The sequence below is a fragment of the Geotrypetes seraphini genome, chromosome 1 (genome assembly GCF_902459505.1).
Source record: "Geotrypetes seraphini chromosome 1, aGeoSer1.1, whole genome shotgun sequence".
Taxonomy (NCBI): Eukaryota; Metazoa; Chordata; class Amphibia; order Gymnophiona; family Dermophiidae; genus Geotrypetes; species Geotrypetes seraphini.
Genome location: NC_047084.1, coordinates 12,428,262 through 12,444,872, shown reverse-complemented (window position 1 = coordinate 12,444,872; position 16,611 = coordinate 12,428,262). Strand labels below are relative to the sequence as shown.

General features: G+C 43.0%; 1 protein-coding gene across 12 annotated transcripts in view; it reads right to left on the bottom strand.

Annotated features, from left to right (window-relative positions):
- MEF2C (myocyte enhancer factor 2C) overlaps positions 1 to 16,611 on the bottom strand; it is a 498,913-nt gene that overhangs the window by 87,293 nt on the left and 395,009 nt on the right. For 8 of the 12 annotated variants that reach the window (XM_033921515.1, XM_033920672.1, XM_033921247.1 and 5 more), the window contains 2 exons: positions 12,455 to 12,641; positions 8,049 to 8,096 (listed from right to left, as the gene is read on the bottom strand). In XM_033921515.1, the coding sequence (XP_033777406.1) occupies positions 8,049 to 8,096; positions 12,455 to 12,641 (235 nt within the window). The remainder of the gene's footprint in view (positions 1 to 8,048; positions 8,097 to 12,454; positions 12,642 to 16,611) is intronic. The other 4 variants (XM_033920997.1, XM_033921423.1, XM_033921086.1 and 1 more) reach the window with 3 other exon arrangements.

The window sequence follows — 16,611 nt, the reverse complement described above, 5'->3', positions numbered from 1 at the left end:
AATGAAAGCTTAAGAAGCCATTAAACTATTTTGGTTATATTAACAATTTCAAAAATGTAGCAATGAGTCAACTGGAAAGGTGTCTAAACTTGCACCTGCCATAATCAATGTTTTATTTCAATTTGTTAAACTAAGATGCATTAATATGTGCAGAAAGCATGTTTAACTTTGCAGCATGCTGTGGTTATGTCAGCTACTGTTCACTGAGGAACTTATTCCCTAAGCTGTATTAGCTGTTAATGTGTGTGTTAACTGTTAGTGCATTGACAAATGCTGCTTTTAAGATAGGTGGTAATACACAAAGGAGCCACCTTAGTTGCAGGAAGCATGAAAATATATACATGGTGGAATTCAAGTAATCAGTGCTGAACCTAGTATACGGATCATTTTTTTAACACCCCCTCCTCTATATAAAATAAATTATTTTTAGTAATAATCTATGAGTCACAAAGCAAGGGTGCACTTAGGAAAAGACAACATCTTAAACACTACAGTGAGCACTAGAACATCCCATTATAAAACTAAGCAAGCCAGATTAGTACAGATTGATCCTGCACAGTCAATGCTAACAGAAGTCCATGTCTTTTTCATACACAAAGAACACAGATACACCCTCTCCTAGTATGGAATAAGTAATCACAAACTAAAAATAGAAATATGTAGACAAAAGTTAAACTGAACCGCCAAGAAGTCAGACTCTGCAAACAATGCAACACGACAAACAGACACAGTGACATATGTCCCCTAATAATGTGCAAAATATAAAGAAAGCATATGTAAATTTAAAAACTAACAAATAATAATCATTATTTTATAAATTAGCAAATAGAAATAAAACAAAAAATTGAAAATAAGAAAATAACATTTTATTGGACTAATTCATTTTTCAATTAGCTTTCAAAGACCAAAACCTCCTTCCTCAGATCAGTACAGTATACTGCTATAATAGTATCCTATCCTGTCCTGTCCTGTCATGAGGAAGGGGGTTTTGGTCTCCATTTATTAGTAAAAAATAAAATAAAATTAGTCCAATAAAAAGATTACCTTATTTCCATTTCCTAGTTATAAATGTTTATCAATACAGCTACAATACTACTTTATTCTAAAGGAACAACAACAAAACCCCCACACATACCTTTTTTCTACTTTTGGTCATTTCTGGTACACTAAACGTAGTGGCTGTGGCTCGAGGCATCCGAAAGTGCATGGAGCTGCTGGTGGGGGATGCCAGAAGGGAAGATGCACGGAGAGGAGAGACACTAGCACCAGCTGATTGCCTACAGGATATGTCTCTCACTGCGAGAGGCATGTCATGTAGGCAGTCAGCTGGCACCGGTGCCTCTTCTCCTCCCAGCATCTCATGGCACACCTGAAATCTCAGGAGGCACACTATTGTGCCACGGCACACAGTTTACGGTACACTGAATTAAGGTTACACACGGCTATCGGCGTGGTGCCTAGCGACGTCTAGGTTGAGGTGCTCTCCAATGCCCAACGCCTACCTGAAAAGTAGGTGTAGTTAAGGGCGGAGAATAGGTGTGGTTTGCATGGGCATCACTAGGCATTGTAGTTAGGCACCAGTAAATTAGGCCAGAAAAACCTTGTCCTAATATACTGGCACCTATCACAAGGACGCAGTGGTGTGGTAAGGGGGGTGGGTGGGTGGGGGCGGTCCGCCCCTGGCGCGTTCTTCCTAAGGCACAGCACCCTTCCTCTTCTTCACCCCACTCCTCTCCTTGCCGCGTGCGCACACCTTCCCATACCTTTTTTTACTTCCCTGGCACAAGGTTGCTGCCTGCGTTGGTATCGGTGCACTAACGTCACTTCTGGGACCCGCGCCTAAGAACTGACATCAAAGGGCGGGCCGACACTGACGTGGGCATACTGGTCACGCTAGAGAAGTTAAAAAGGGGGCTCGGGGGGGGGGGCGAGGCTACTGCTCACCCTTCCTATGTCACTGCAAGCAAACCTAGGTGCTGCTAGGCGTGATTCTATAAATGATGCCTAGTGGTTGATTGACAACTGCGCAGAGTGGCGTATACAAGTTAGGCACCACTAGGCACCATTTATAAAATCAGGCTCAAAGTGCCACAGAGGTCACACTGATATTCAGCAGTGCTATCCAGTTAAGTGCTGATGAATATTAGCGCCTGGCCCAGTCACTGCTAGTGAACCAGTTATGAGCCTCTCCTACTCGGTTCACTAGCTCTGAATATCGACTACACAGAAATTCCTCCGATGTGTCAAACATTCAGTCACTCTGCAATGACAGTGGCTGCTGTGTCAGGCATGAAATTAGTTTTCAGGTTTTGGAACAAGAAGAATACACACACACACACACAATATTTTTGTGTATGTGTATGAAAGGTTTCCTTCTTTCTCACGCAGTATGTAAAACTACATTCGTATTTGCTCAACAGTTCGAGTAAACTGCAGAAGCCTACCATCAACAGCGGACCACCTCCAGGGGACTGTAGACTCTGTGCCCAAAAATAAAAATGAACCTTTGAGGTCATGATTACTAAGAGATCACAGCAGATGCACTGAGGCATAAAAATAGTATGTCAGTTCTGCGGCCGCTGCTGCAGGAGAAAATGGTAAGGCTCCAGTCTGCAGCAGTACCAGTGAGCCACTGTTTGAAATCTTCATTTGCTCGGCTTTCAACATTTAAGCAATGCTAAACCACTACATAAAATTATAGCTCTGATAATGTACAGCAATAAAAACACTCAGCATATCTTATTATTTGCTTCTTGTCAAGTTACCCACAATGTAAATGAAGTGGCTTACATTTAATGTAGGAATAAGTTGCTTGAGCTCCCTAGACATTAGAGCAACTTTTCCCATTATACTAAGTAAACAGGTAGCACAGCTCTTATTTAACATTTTGACTTTGGCTCAAAACTTCTGGGCGTAGCTGGAAAGTGGTTTTTGAGCATCTTTTTCTAGGTCCTGCAAGCTCTTGTTCTTCCCTTTCAATCAACAATCCCTGGTTAAAGAGGCTGGTGCCAAGGGCTCTGCTATTTTTAGTGTGTAGAAATTATGATGAAATGGGAAATGGGGAATGCACACTTTAATTTTTTTGGCACCGGCACGTGTCACATGATGGGGACCATCCAATCAGAGAACAAGGAATGAGTTTACTTTGAACAAACCTGAGATAACCTTGGCTTCAGTTAAAAATACCACGACCGGTGTCGGATATTAAAAAAAGAAGCCCATTTTCTTAAGTTGTATTTATGTCTTGGGTGGGCTCCCAAGGTAGAACTGTGGCTGGCTTTATGGTCATTAGTCAGAACAATCTAAACCAGAAAATGATATAATTTTCCAAGCTGGTGCTTGACTAACCTACTAAGAATTGCTTTTAATCTCCCTTTTATTGTAAAATGTGTCAGTGAAGGACAGAAATTGATACTGTCATGCAGTTAAAAGCCTCATGATACAGTCTTGAGTGAAAATGCACCAAATCCTTGTGCTTAGACATGTATTTGGATTTTTTTTTTTTCTGAATAGTGAAAATGCACAATTTTGGGGGAATTTAAATCTGGCAACAGACATAAACCACATTACTCTACCACCAGCTCTAAGCTACCAAAGAGGAAACACACAGGCCTCTCTGTTTCTTCAGAAAAATGATGAGAAGAGAGGCTGTTTTGTGTTCATCCTGCTATAGAATGAAGAGAGAAGGCTCTCCAAAATAGCAGCATTGTCTGGAGATACCAATGGAGCAGACAGTTGAACCTTATACTGACCTCTCACCCCACTTTGGCCCATTACCAAATCCCTTCTAATGCTCTGCATGTCATATTCAAAGAAGCAGCACTTATAATGCAGCTTCAGGCCCTTACTACCAGACTAAGGACAAAGACCATTCATGTAATTAAAAATGTATGATGCATTTTCTGTAAAGTTCCCTCTGCACACCACTGAATCAATAAGGTGTCCACAAGCTATCATGTTTGCAAAGTCAAGTGCATCTACAGCCCAGGAAATGGCCCTACTCTTCCTCCCCACCCCATCAGTCCACAATCTCAATTTCTTTAAAAAAAAAAAAAAGTGACCTACCCCACACCGAACACTAGTCATTTTAAAATACCTTTCTATAAATAAATCATGCTTTATATTTTTGTTTTTCGTCTATTAGTTTACAAGGCCCTCTTTTACTAAGCTACGGAAGAGATTTATACTGCGGAAGAGATTTATACTGCGGACCGGGACGCTAAACGCTCCGACACTGCTCTGACACTCATAGGAATTCTATGAGTGTTGGAGCAGCGTCAGAGCATTTAGCACTCTGGACCACGGTAGAAACCTCTACTGCGGCTTAGTAAAAGGGTCGGCAAGCTTTTTTTTTTATAGCAAATGAATTGTGCTGCCATGCTCACCCCCCTCTTCCTAACTGTTATCTAACACTCAGGATACTAACAGCAGAGCATTTCCTTTGACAAACCAGTAGAGGGAGTCTGTGAGTAGGGCAGTCAACCATATGCCATTCCTTCCTTCCCCTTCTGCCAGCCTGGCAATCAGGGACTTTAGCCTAATCTAGGTCTTGCAACTCTCATACATTGCTATAATGGGTCTTTTAAACTTTATTATACAGAACATCTTTTGATAAGAAAGATAACTGCAATTTTCTTGCACAGTTGTTGAGAGAATAGGGCTGATTGGCAACCGAATAACTAGCAATTTAAGCTATAGAACTTGCCATTGACAGCTCTAAATATCATATTGTTGTTTTGACTGGTATTTTCATTCACTCCCAAACTATCTTAGATCTGTTCCCAAATGCCACTCGAATTTATGAAGCAAATGAGTGCTATTTCAGGAGCCGAAATGTTTAACAAAGGTCTTATATTAAAAAGGTAAGTAAAAGAGTTAATGGTGTGTTGTGGAAGGAAATAATCACGTATTAGGCCCCCACACGCTCCCTCCACCACTCCTGGAGTGATTTTGATCTCAAATGTTAAAATGACCAGAGTTATGCTACAGGGTGCTATAATCAAAGCATCACTTTTTCGATGACTGGTGAGAGACATGTGGAGGGTAATTCTACACGGGGGCACTGAGATTTAAGTATTTGGACAGCACCTATTTGAAGCCTACTTGTCTTTATAGAATTATAGCATAAGTGACTGAAAATGCATCAATTTTGCAAGGTGAAAACACTTACACTGAGCTGGTGAAAATACTCGTGCCTAGACTGCACAACTGTGCATAAAGTCTATGCTTTAATAATTTATACATTGCTAGTAAGCACCCTGCCCATGCTTCACCCAAATTCCGCCCATGTGTACGCACTATCGTATCTGCGTTTGTCTGGTAGCGCTCTAGAAATAATTAATAGTAGGTGTATGTTTACAGAATGCCGCTAAGCAAGAAAACACTCATTTAATTGACTAGAATACCAGAATTCACATTATCATTGCTGCCTAAAATAGGTGTCTCCTTACAGAAATACCCCCATTCTGTTTGAGAGCACAATGAATAGATCTAAGGGGCATCTTCAAGCGAGGAGATCCACAGTGCTCATGTTTTTAAGAGGTCAGTATAGCAGTTAAGTTGGGAGAGTCTCCCCAAACTACCCCCTTTATCCTGTATCTCGCTCTTTCTTCTCCACATTTGCCATCTGCCATCCCTGGATTTGGCATTTGCCACTACTCCGCCTGTGGCCCAGCAACTCCCCCCTCCCCAGTGTACCTTAGTTTCTTCACATACAGCTACAATGATGCACATTTACTGCCTGTGATGGTCCTGCAGGCTCCCCTCTGCCACGTCCCTCTAGAACAGTGTTTTTAAACCTTTTTACACCTATGGATCGGCAGAAATAAAAGAATTATTCTGTGGACTGGCATCAGTTCGTGGACCGGCAGTTGAAGAACACTGAGCTAAGTCGTGGGCCAGACCCCGCCCCCATAATAGTACTAATTGCACCTTGCACATCCCGTGCCTCATCTGGAAGCCTTCCCTCTGATGTTGCAATGTGAGAGAGAAGGCTTCCGGTTCAGGCGCAGGATGCCCCTAGGAGCCACTGCCTGTGGCTTTGTGCGCTGAATCAGTTAGGAAGAGGGAGCTGGCTCGAAGATAACGCCGCATTGATCGCACCGTGGACCGGCGGTTGAAGAACACTGTTTTTTGGCCTGATGCACGTGCTGGCCCTGTGGACCGGCAGGAAATTTCTGTGGACCGGCACTGGTCCATGGACTGGTGATTGAAGAACACTGCTCTAGAGAGGGACCATGAAGGGACATCAGTGAGGGAGGGAAGCCTGCGAGTCTAGCACAGACAGTGGATTCATAGTTTCCCTCTCCTCTAAAAGTGATGAGATACACTGTGAAGGAGGAAGTTTAATAAGAGGGGAGAGCTGCCAGGCTGCGGGCAGGGGCAAATGACAGATCCAGATGTGGGAGAGAGGGAAGCAAGATGGCCACTACTGATCTGTATTGGGTGGGCCTGAGTCAAAAATGGGTGGATCTGTGCCCACCCAGGCCTACCCATAGCTATGCCACTGCATTGTACTAAACAGTACAACATTGCACACACTATTTTTTTCCCCCCGCATCATTTTACTATTAGGACTCACATTCAAATGAGCCTAATAGAATATGTAGTTTTTGTTGTGAACTCTTTGCCATGGAAGTATCATTAAAGTTTTGGCAAAATCAGAATTGTGCTCTAGATGTACACTCACACTTAATAAGTTGTATGCACACTTTTTCAACACAGTGCCTTCTTAAAGCCAGATATTCTTTCAGTGGTGGCAGTGCTGAATACATGCATCCTTTGTTTTCAATGCATTTTCTAAATTTACTCCAAGTTTACACAATGGGGATAATTCTATAACTGGGGATAATTCTATAACATTGCACTTTAGTAAACAAGGGTCTAAATATATAATTCACACAAATTCAGGTTAATATGGATTAACTCATGTTAAGACTTTACTGCAGCTTTGTAAATAAGGGGCTGATATCCAAAGCGATTGAGATGGCCAGGAGAGGCTCCTGGCTCTTTAAATCACTTCTACTGGAGATATTCAGTGGATAGTGCTACTGGACAGTGCTAATGAATATTCCTATGCTGAAACTGGCTTCTTGGTAGGTGGTCTGGGGCACTGTTCTCTCTGAGTGGGAGTCCACCACCTGCTGTCCTGCCAACAGTGAAGGACAAACAGCTCTGCAGAATTCCAGGGAACCAGCCTGTCCCTAGTGACTGAAAACACAGTATTGAAGTACCGTTCCCCACTGGCAGCTCAGCTTAGGGAGAACAGTAGTGTAGGCAGAGTGGAAACATAGCCAGTTAATAGCGGTTTTCAGTTTGCTAACCAGCTGAGCAACAGCATAAAGCTAAGATGGCAAAGAAACTGTCCTAACTTTATGCAACAAGTATACAGGGACTGGTCTGAATATCGACATGTGACTTCTGGGGTGGCAGTCATAGCTGGGTATTCAGGTCAGGAGCCATGCATACCCCGGCACCTAATATCCAAGGTTAACTCAGCTCACTATTGACCTCTAGGTGCCTAAATTTGTTCCTAAGATAGCTGCTGCACAATCAGCCATAAGGTAGAAGGAAAAGGAAAAAAAAAAAAAAAAGATTCCCATTGTTGGTAAGTAATAATCTTTAAAAAAAAATGATCAAATCAAAAGGCATAACTGCGGATAAAGTGGTTTTAAGAAATGTTTGGACAAATTCCTGGAGGAAAAGTCCATAGTCTGTTATTGAGAAAGACATGGGGAAGCCACTGCTTACCCTGGATCGGTAGACTAGAATATTGCTACTCCTTGGGTTTTGGCCAGGTATTAGTGACTTGGAGTGGCCACCGTGAGAATGGGCTACTGGGCTTGATGGACCATTGCTCTAACCCAGTGAGGCTATTCTTATATCCTTAATGCACGCCCATGAGTCCACCACAGAGCGCAGCAGAATGCAAAATTTTACATTTTAGATTGGTAGGCTCAGTTCTGTAATTCCTGTATCACCCTTGATATTTGGAATGCCCTTATCAAGTTCAATTGCAGTAGGGATAGATTATTTTCCCTTCTCTTTACCTGCACTGGTGCCTGCACCTGTTGTCAAGTCCCCACCCATCAAGCCACCTAAGAAAGAAAAGGAAACAGCAGGGTGAGGGAAACAGGAAAGACTACAAAGACTGTAAACTCAGTCAGTCCTGAAACTGCACAGTACCCATGAGCAATGAGGCGCAGCATTTTAATCTTAAATTTTAAGGACTGACTTTGCACGACTCTTGATGCTTTGTCCATGACAATATAATTTGAAAGCCAGGATTGGAATGTTTAAGGGTTTTCAAAGGGGACCTGTGTTGATTTTACTATTTTAAACCGAAACCAAAGATAGTCCTGGCTCCAGTAAAACGATTGTTCGAGGCAATGAATTACATTGAAACCAAGGCTCTTTCTGAGGTTTCATATTTTTTTTATACATCTTCAGGCGATGCAACAGTAGTCTTTGAAGCCCTGGCTCCACATAGGGATTCAATTGCTCTCTCCTCCTTTTCCTTGCACTGCTGAATTCTCTGACTCTTCAACTTAACGTGCTTGGGACTGACAGCAGAGACACATCGACTTGATTCTAATCCTCCTTATGCTCTCCTCTGTCTTCGAAGTGAACACAGACAATTTCATCTTAGCACGCATTAACTATGTCCCTCCATCTCACCATATGTAATCAGCATGGGCTACCATTAAGATGTGCAATTTTACCACCAACTCATCTCCCTCTAACTCATGCTATTTTAGCACAGGTCCCATTGAGACCTAGCTATTAATAAGTGGGTTTAACAGTAAAATAACACAACTTAACTGTAGACCACGTTGACGACTTCCCCCTGAGAATGAATAGGGATCACTGACACATTCCTTACTCAGTGACTAATTCTGCCTTAAATTTGAAGCTTGTTTGGGCATAGGGCCAAGGAAAAATTTGCACAACTGAACAGACTGCATTGCTATCTTAAGTCACTCGTGAGCATTTTCTCTTTTCTTCCCTAAATGAAAGGCTGGGGGGGAAGCATTGGACCTTCTCATCCCATCTTCCGCTCTTGTTCGCTGGCTTTCTCTTGCATGTTCGCTCACTGGAACCTGTCAGAGTCGAGACTGGACATTTCTGTGTTCACTGCAGAGTCACAAATCTCTGCTTTGCCCCACTTCTTCCTTATCCTTTTTTGGAAATCATTAGACAAATGGATGAAATGGTCAATAGACTGCACCCTCCCATTCCAGTCCCAGATGCCTATACCCAGTGGAAGTGCACCTGCCACACTGAGCTAGCTGTGACTGTGCAATGTCAGACTCATTTGCATGACAAATGTCACTGTATTTATAACTTTCCAGTGCACTTCTGCAACACAGACCTTTCTTTGGATAGACAAAGCAGTGAATTGCAAAGTTCAGTTAACAGGAGAGGGAAGAAACTCCAATTAAGCTTTTAGTTTTGGGGATAGGAGGCTGTGGATATAATCAGTGGCACAGCGAAGGTAGGAGGCACTGGGGCGGTGGTGTCTCCCCCCCTCTTCTCTTTTCCCTGTTCCTTCCTTGCATCCTCAGCTCCTTCTGCCCCCCCTCCCCACTTTAAATCTTTGCCAGTGGGAGCAGCTTCGTCAGCTTTCCCTCTGATGTCATTTCCTGGCCCTGCAACCCAGAAGTGATTTCAGAGAGGATGCAGGCCAGCACGAGTAGGAGGCCGAAGAGGTTGCTCGCGCTGGCGAAGCTTTAAAGAGGTGCGGGGGAGGGAGGGTGGAGAGGGAGGGTGCAAGTGTGGCATAGGGGGCAGAGAGGAGCTGGTACCCCCGTCAAGATGGCACCCAGGGCAGTCCACCTCCCCTTTACTACGCCCCTGGATACAATCTCACTCTTGCTTTTTAGTGAAATCATCCCTACTGAAAGAATCAGTGTGATGGGGTGTAAGTGAAGAGAGAATAAAACAATCAAGGCATCTCAACTCCCGCTGAATTTATCAATTTTAATAAATATGTTTGCGGTACTAGGCCTATTGGGCCTGATTCTATATAGGTTGCCTAAAAAAATTAGCACTCACTAGTGCAGCACTAAACACGATTCTATAAAATTTAGAAGTCCCATATAGAATCATGCTTAACACCAGCTAAACAATGCTAGGCATCGCCAGGCATCCTAATTTTAGGCACATCGGTCTGCTCTAATCTCCATTTTGGATATGAGAATGCCTCCAGCCTGTAGTTGATGCCCTCTTCCTGACGACCGCCTTTTGCGAAACTCGAGTCGAAGGGAGGCTATGGGAGTTTCAAATTCGGGGAGTCTTTATTGAGATGGATATCCGTTACGAGGCGCTGGATTTGAACAAAGCATTTGCTACCTTCTTTTTGCTTATTTGAAGAGAAGTGTTTTTTTCATTTCTTCTTGACAATTATTTCTGTACAAGGGTACAAGGAAGGTTTAGGGACTGTGAGTGCTATGATGGTCCCTGTTGTACAACCGGCGCTTGTACTTTTAACGGTACTTTATGCATGGATCGGTTGGTGACTGAGCACTTCACTTATATTAATGAATATTTATTACTATTACAAAGCATATTGTGTTTTTTAGATATATATTGGTTCTATAACTTGTGGAGTATTTTCATGAAATTGACCTATTAACACAAGTAATTACTATTTAACTCCTTAATATTATTGAGTTTGATACATCGTATTTATGCCAGGGTTTTCTTTGCCTAAATATCGGTGCCTAAGTTAGGTGCCTTGAAAACATGGCCATGATCCACCCCTTTACCATGCCTACTCTTAGTGGGCACTTTGGTCTTTTTTTAGAACCACATTCTAACTTTTAATTAAGTCCAATTTGCAAACTGTGTAGCAGCAGTACAGAGCTTCACGTCGCCTGGTTTTTTTTCCCCCAAATCTGATGCCAATTGCTCTATATCATATGGTTCTCAATAAGTGAGACAAAGAGCATCCTGGACCCCTGAGGAAGGAGTGTTTTTCGAAACATGAACTGTGTCAGGTCCTGATTTCTTATAAATGAGAACCACCTTTTGGGCAAAAAATTTTATTGACCCTAATAAAGTTCCTGCGCTTTGTACATCATTTCTGCAGTCCCTCTTTTGTTTCTGTTGCACAACTTCTACCGCAGACTTATTGGATTGTTCTTTGTTTTGTCTGGCATTTAACTTTAGGCAGATCACTGTATATAGAATTTGCCAGATTTTTGTATAAGGCCTATGGGCTAGATTCACTAAAAATTAGCGATTCAATCGCTGTTGGCCGATTACTGGCCAATTTTGAAACAGCGATTGATTCACTACCTTTGTTGCATGCAAATGATTTGCATGGAAGTGCATATCATTTGCATGCAAACTCCCCGACTCAATCGCTCACTGAGCGATTGAGTCGGGGCAGCCCTGACAGTGGTGACAGCAGAAGCAGTGTCCTGTCACTGCTGTCAGCGGCTTTTTTTCTTTTAAATGGGCCAGATATTTTACATGGCCACTTAAAAAAAAAAAAGAAAAAAGCCCTATCTATGACAAATGCACCCCGAACCTCCCGAAGAAAAAGGCATGAGGGATACCCACTCCCTTCTGCCATTGCCTGGCTTCCCCCCCAACCCCCCCCCAAGAGCAGGAGGGATGCTGCCTCCCTCCTGCCTGCAAATACCTCCCCCTACCCCCAAAAAAAACCCAGCAAGAGGGATGCCCACTCCCTCCTGCCATCGACCCCAGACACCAGCTCCCTTCCCCTCTCCCATACCTCAAAAAGTTGGAAGCAAGAGGGATGCTCAGTTCCTCCTGCTCCATAGGACTCCTCCATGCGAATGTGGGTGTTAGGCCACGTCCTGGTGCATCATGTGATGCACAGGGTGGGGCCTAAGGCCCTGATTGGCTCAGGTGCCTCAGGCCCCTCCCATGTAACACACGCAAAATATCTGTGCCATGGAAAAAAAAATGAATAAAAAAAGACAGGCAGACCTGTCGGTAACATAGTTACTTGTTATTTAGATGATGCCCTACACAGTTATTGACAGGTCTGCAGCAGACGGGTTTGACAATAGTAAAACCCGATTCAAAATAGCCAAGCAATTGTTAGTGAATCAATCACTTAGCTATTTTGCATTGGGTTTCACTGATTTGCATGGGAGGATCAGATCGGACCTGTAAATGATTGGGATAGAGGTTAGTGAATCGGGTCGAAGGGAAATTGGGCTGCAAAGGGGTCGTAAGCTGATCAGTACACAATTGGTTTTCTTAGTGAATCTAGCCCTATGTTAGTCTCGGTTCTGCATGTTTTGCTAATGTTAGAACAGAGAATCTCTGTAACTGGTGTGTTGCTAAACCAGAACTCTCCTTACATGCAATCAGTTAGGGGTGGAATTGAGTAAAACTCATACTGTGGGGGTAAAAATGATTGCACAAGAATTTACCCTTTCATTTCATTTTTCGACCAGAAAAACTCAACAAATCATACCTGTGTTACCTGCACTTGGTGGCCGATGTGTCACTCCAGGAGACATGCTATTTCTTTGCAAAGAAGGGTGGGCCAATGGCAAAAGGTTGTGGTTACCCAGTGAACTGACTGGATTACTGTATACCAAGCTGTTCGGGTTCGTCACTGGGATAGAAACTGGCATGTCAAAGTTGGGTGGTGGAACAGCCTATAGAAGCAAATCAGAAAACAAAGACAAGAAAGACTATCAAAAAATGAGAGACTTATAATAATCCTTTATTGTTGTTGATGAAACATGTTGCAAATACTAGGTAACATTTATATTTTAAAGTGAAATCCTGAGTACTCAATGTACAGTCACAGAGTATCATTGCGACCCAGTATGAGAAAACACCTATAGACATAAGGGCTATTGCTGTGGTGAACAGGTAGGTACAATAAGTTTTGGGTGGGTTTTGGAGGATTCACCATACAATAGAAGCAAGTTAAAGTGACAGCTGTACCTGGGACTTTTAATATGACATTCTCTGCAGTAATCCTTCTACTATGCCGAGGGAGAGTGTGGTGCAGTGGTTAAAGCTACAGCCTCAGTACTCTGAGAATGTGGGTTCAAGCCCCCACTGCTCCTTGTGACTCTGGGCAAGTCACTTAATCCCCCCATTTCCACAGGTACATTACCGTATTTTCACGCATATAACGCGCGCGTTATACGCGTTTTTACCTACCGCGCATACCCCTCGCGCGTTATACGCGTGAGCGCGGTATACAAAAGTTTTTCTACATAGTTCCCACCCCGCCCGACGCCCGATTCACCCCCCCCAGCAGGACCGCTCGCACCCCCACCCCGAACGACCGCTCGCACGCGCTCCCACCCGCACCCGCGATCGGAGCAAGAGGGAGCCCAAGCCCTCTTGCCCGGCCGACTCCCCGACAATATCGGGCCAGGAGGGAGCCCAAACCCTCCTGGCCACGGCGACTCCCTACCCCCACCCCGCACTACATTACGGGCAGGAGGGATCCCAGGCCCTCCTGCCCTCGACGCAAACCCCCCTCCCTCCAACGACCGCCCCCCCAAGAACCTCCGACCGCCCCCCCAGCCGACCCGCGACCCCCCTGGCCGACCCCCACGACACCCCCACCCCCCTTCCCCGTACCTTTGGTAGTTGGCCGGACAGACGGGAGCCAAACCCGCCTGTCCGGCAGGCAGCCAACGACGGAATGAGGCCGGATTGGCCCATCCGTCCCAAAGCTCCGCCTACTGGTGGGGCCTAAGGCGCGTGGGCCAATCAGAATAGGCCCTGGAGCCTTAGGTCCCACCTGGGGGTGTGGCCTGAGGCACATGGGCCCAACCCGGGGTGAGGGTGCGAGTGGTCCTGCCGGGGGGGGCAGGGCAGGGCGGGTAAACGGAGAGTCGGGACAGCGCACGGAGAGTCGGGGAGGGCGAAAGGAGAATCGGGGTGGCCAGAGGAGAGTCGGGGTGGGCGAAAGGAGAGTCGGGGTGGCCAGAGGAGAGTCGGGGCGGGCGAAAGGACAGTCGGGCAGCATGCGCGTTATACCCGTGAGCGCGGTATACAGAAGTTTTTATACATAATATCGTGGTTTCTGTGCGCTATACCCGTGTGCGCGTTATACACGGGTGCACGTTATCTGCGTGAAAATACGGTAGATAAAATTGTGAGCCTGCCAGGACAGACAGGGAAAATGCTTGAGTACCTGAATAAATATGCATAAACCATTCTGAGCTCCCTTGGGATAACAGTATAGGAAATTGAATACATAAATAAGAATGCTCAGCTAGCTGTGACAGTTTTCTAAGAACGTTAGTTGACAAAAAACTTGCTTTTGTGTGTTTTTCATCTGAACGTCTTTATATTTGAGAATGGCCAAAAAAAGATAGACATACTAAGGACTAAAATGTATACAATAGGTCATTCTAAAAAAAAAAAAAAAAGCAAGCTAGATGTCTTGCTGTTTTGAGAATGGAGATTTTCTCTATTGGATTTCTGGATGTCTTTCCCAAATCATCCAAACTCAGACTTTTAGACATTCTATCGGAAATGCCCCTCCACATGTTCAAGTTGCTTGTAGTGCTGATTTAAAGATTCCTGTAAACTATTCTTTTTTTAATTATCTTTATTCATACATAAGTGCAACATATTATACAATCGTATTTTACTATAAAAGTGCTTAAAATCAATCAAATTGTAATCTATGACAAATAGATATACCCCCCTACTCATATTCAAAAATTACACTCAAATTAAAGAATCTAAAAAATATTTTCCAACCCTCCCTCTTACCCACCCACCCTGGACATGCATGACCAAAGGGCAAAATCAACAATCATTCTTTGCAAAATTTTGTCAATGGCTCCCAAATCTTCAGAAAGGTTTTGTAATGTCCCTGTAGTATAGCCATAGTACGTTCCATTTTAAAAATGTGACACAGAGACTCCCACCAAAAGGTATAGTTCAATCTATCCCAGTTTTTCCATTTCCTTAAAATAAGCTGTATTGCAACCCCTGTCATAATAAAGAGAAGTTTATTATTATGAGATGATATTTTACTTTTAGCTTTCATCAAAGTGCCAAATAGCACAGTATAATATGTTAGTGCCACTGGATTTTCCATTACTTTGTTTACCTGATCCCAAATGGATCTTCAAAATTGAAATATCAAGGGACAATAGTATAATAGATGAAAAGAAGTCACTGTTGCTTGGTTGTACAGAATTAATCGTGTTACTCAAGAACTGTAATGTTAAAGCTTTGTTATAATGGATTAAACAGTAGGGTTGCCATGTTTTGGTTATGCTATTTTCTGACTTAAGGAAGAAAATTCTGCCTTCACAAGTTAATCAAGAATGTATTAAATTAGACAAGTAATTAAGGTTAGCATATTTTCCCTTATTGTTTTGTTCTACTTCTATTCATTTCCACTGCAACTCCTTGTGACTTTGGGCAAGACACTTAAGGGAAAATTCTATAATAAGCGCCCAAAAGTTAGGCGCCTACTTAGAAACTGTTCAGCGCGATTCAAGTAAAATTGGGTGCTGTTTAGTGAATCGCGCTGAGCGGCACCTATTTGGGCATCTATTTTGGATAGGCCAGTTCTAGGCACAACTAAAAGTTAGGCACCCATGCAAGCGCTTAAGCACGCTTAAGAGCAGCGATTCTGTAAGAAGGCGTCTAACACATAGCCACGCCCATGCCTAACATGTATAGCGCCTATTTTTTTGAAGACCGCCTAAATTTTTAGAGGCGCCTTGTTACAGAATCGCACTTTCTTTTTTTTTTAAGTTCAAAAATGTTTATTGAGTTTTAAAAGAATAAGAACAGGAAGTAACAAGTGTATGAGGTGTAGACATAAGCAGTCTATATAGTCTAAATACATACTAACAATATATATACATGGATATATCTAGTTCACAAAGTATAAAATTTAAGGTTACAATGCAGGAAAAATAAGGTAAACAGGTGACACAAGCCAGGAGCTAACTAAGGGTCACAGTAACGTAACAATGGATCCCATATAAGTGCATAGGTAGAAAGGCTATTGTTTCTTTCAGTTAAACATACATTATTCCACCATGTATGGTATTCGACATTAGACAGGTCTTTCCAATTATAAAGAATATTTTGGATAGCTAATGACATTAACACATTAAATAACCTAGTCTTATTGATATCTAATGTAGTGTGGAGACCCATTTATACAAGTCATAGTAGTAGAAGTGTAAAGTACTTTAATTTTCTGTATAAATCAGGAGAAAATCCAAACCATGTCAAAACTTGGAACAAAAAAAGGTCACTCCACTCTGTCGAATGCTTTTTCAGCATCAAGGCCTACAGCCAGTAACTGCTGTTTTGAGGTATGTAGCTGTTTTTGTACTTGTGATATAATATTGGAAAATGTATAAGTATTATCTGAAGAATAACAGCCAGTAATAAATCCACATTGGTCAGGTTCAATAAGTTTAGTAATGATCTTCTGTAATCTGCTTGACAACACTTTGGCAAATATTTTGGCGTCTACATTTATTAGAGACAAAGGTCTGTAATTAGGAATGTTTGGATCTTTATCAGGTTTTGGCAAGTCAATAATTTTTGCTTCTATAAATGAACCTGTGACATCGCCCGAGGTTACGAGATGTTCAAGATATTGTAGATAATGAGGCA